At 49.1% G+C, this 2,652-nt stretch overlaps 1 protein-coding gene across 1 annotated transcript; it reads left to right on the top strand.

Annotated features, from left to right (window-relative positions):
- Positions 1-347: 347 nt before the first annotated feature.
- On the top strand, positions 348-1,647 carry LOC140349306 (E3 ubiquitin-protein ligase TRIM39-like). Its single transcript, XM_072435588.1, has one exon. It carries the CDS (start codon positions 441-443, stop codon positions 1,623-1,625), a length of 1,185 nt encoding a protein of 394 aa, XP_072291689.1. The 5' UTR covers positions 348-440; the 3' UTR covers positions 1,626-1,647.
- The last annotated feature ends 1,005 nt before the right edge of the window (positions 1,648-2,652 follow it).

Below are 2,652 nucleotides of genomic sequence, written 5' to 3'. Positions count from 1 at the left end.
TCCTTAGGGTCAGAATGGCGGCTCTGAGGTCTGAGGACCAGTTCCTGTGCTCCATCTGTCTGGATCTCTTCACTGAACCAGTGACCACTCCATGTGGACACAACTTCTGCAAACGCTGCCTCTCCCAGCACTGGGACACCAGCGCCCCCTGCAGGTGTCCTCTGTGTAAAGAGCTGTTCCACATCAAACCAGAGCTCAAAGTGAACACGTTCGTCTCAGAGATGGTCTCTCAGTTCAAACAGAAAGTAGGTTTGAACAAGAGTCCAGACCTGGAGAAGTGTCCTGTGATTACTGCACCAGTCCCAAACTGAAGGCTCTGAAGTCCTGCCTGGTCTGTGTGTCTGTCCTCGTACTGTGAGACGCACCTTCAGCCTCATCTGAGCGTGCCCGGGCTGAGGAGCCACCAGCTGACCCAGCCTGTGGAGAACATAGAGGAGAGGATGTGTCCCCAACACCACAAACCTCTGGAGCTCTTCTGCAGCACCGACCACAGCTGCGTCTGTACCATGTGCACTGTTTTAGAGCACCAGTCTCATAAGTTTGTGTCTCTGAAGGAAGAGTTCACCCAGAGAAAGGCCTCGCTGCAGCAGACTCAGGAGCAGAGCAGGAACATGGTGGAGCAGAGGAGGCTGAAGATCCAGGAGGTCCAGAGCTCAGTGCAGCTCAGTCAGAGAGCAGTCGACACAGAGAGGGCCACAGGGCTGCAGGCCTTCACCGCTCTGATAGAGTCTGTTCAGAGGAGCCGAGAGCGCTTCATACAAGAGCTCCAGGAGAGACAGAGACAGAGCCAGAAACAGGCTGAAGCTCTGGTCCTCCAGCTGCAGCAGGAGATCTGTGAGCTGGAGCAGAGAAGCACTGAGGCAGAGCAGCTCCAACGCTCTGAAGACCACCTGCACTTCCTCCAGCACTGCACTAAACTGACGCCCCCTACAGGCCTGAAGGACTGGAGCAGTGAGACACTGGAGACAGAGACGTATGAGGGAACTGCAGCCCGAGTTCTGTCTGAGCTGGAGGAGAGTCTAAAGGAGACTTTCACTCAAGAACGTAAGGTGTCTGAGGCTAAACTGAAGACATTCAAACTGTTTGCTGTGGATCTAACTCTGGATCCAGACACTGCACATGTTAAACTGTTTGTGTCCAGAGATTTGAAGCAGGTTCATCACACGGATGAGAAGAAGTTCACAGACAGTGCTCAGAGATTTTCTTGTTTTAATGTTTTAACAAAGCAGAGTTTTTCTTCAGGCAAGTTCTATTTTGAGGTTCAAGTCAAAAGTAAGACTTGTTGGACTTTAGGAGTGGCCAAAGAGTCTGTAGAAAGAAAGAACATAAAGGCTCTGAACAGTAAATATGGATACTGGTGCCTACATAAGGAGAACACAGATAAGTATGAGGCTTGTACTGATCCTTCAGTCCGTCTGTCTCTGAAGTCTCCTCCTCAGAAGGTTGGTGTGTTTGTGGACTATGACAAAGGTCTGGTCTCCTTTTATGATGCTGATTCTGAAGATCTCATCTACTCCTTCACCGGCTGCTGCTTCAAAGAGAAACTGTTTCCATTTTTAAATCCCTATTATAACTATAATGGTCTAAACTCTGCTCCTCTGGTCCTCACCACAGTGAAGAAGTGACTCTGGTGTTCAGACCAATAATCATTAGTTTAATCAAATGTTAAGCCAAATACTTTGTAGTACTGCATGACTATGTGTGTATTTGATGATGAATATTGTTTAAGGTTAAAAGATTTATCGGTGCAAATGAAGTTATTCCATCTAAAATAACTGTCGTGTCCATGGCAACACAGTAAATAATCTCTCGTCTTGACAAACCTCTAACGGCTCTGAAAGTGTCACCTGAGAGGCCACTCCCCTCAGGCAGGAGGCCACTCCCCTCAGGCAGGAGGCCACTCCCCTCAGGCAGGAGGCCACTCCCCTCAGGCAGGAGGCCACTCCCCTCAGGCAGGAGGCCACTCCCCTCAGGCAGGAGGCTGCTCCCCTCAGGCAGGAGGCCGCACTCCCCTCAGGCAGGAGGCCACTCCCCTCAGGCAGGAGGCCACTCCCCTCAGGCAAGAGGCCGCTCCCCTCAGGCCAGAGGCCACTCCCCTCAGGCAGGAAGCCACTCCCCTCAGGCAGGAGGCCACTCCCCTCAGGCAGGAGGCCACTCCCCTCAGGCAGGAGGCCACTCCCCTCAGGCAGGAGGCCACTCCCCTCAGGCAGGAGGCCACTCTTTTTATTTTATTCTTATATTTTATCCATAGCTTGTTGTTATTCTTATCCCATAACATATTTAAACTGTTTCTCTTTTGACTTATTCATTGTTCATTGTTTTATGTTGCATCGATCACCAAGACAAGTTCTATGTTTGTGAATTCATTGACAACGACAATAAACCTTTTCTGATTCTGATAAACACGTATGAAAAGACCATTTTATCACAAAAACATTGGTATTATGTCCAAAAAATACTAAAGCATTGATACTTTTCATCAATAACTGAGGTAAATCCTCAGTCCTTATATTTGCACCTTTGTTTGGTCGTTAGTTGCTCTGGTTTGTGATCATCCAAAGCGCTCGGCGACGCCTCGTTTGTGGACGTTTCCAGTGACTTTTGTGCAGAAGACAAAGCACAACGGATTCTAACAAAACCTTTTCAATCTGT

Source organism: Eucyclogobius newberryi, unplaced genomic scaffold (genome assembly GCF_026437365.1).
Source record: "Eucyclogobius newberryi isolate DKJ021-1_F unplaced genomic scaffold, fEucNew1.0.hap1 SCAF_7, whole genome shotgun sequence".
NCBI classification, from domain to species: domain Eukaryota; kingdom Metazoa; phylum Chordata; class Actinopteri; order Gobiiformes; family Gobiidae; genus Eucyclogobius; species Eucyclogobius newberryi.
This window is presented reverse-complemented; position numbering and strand designations above follow the sequence as displayed.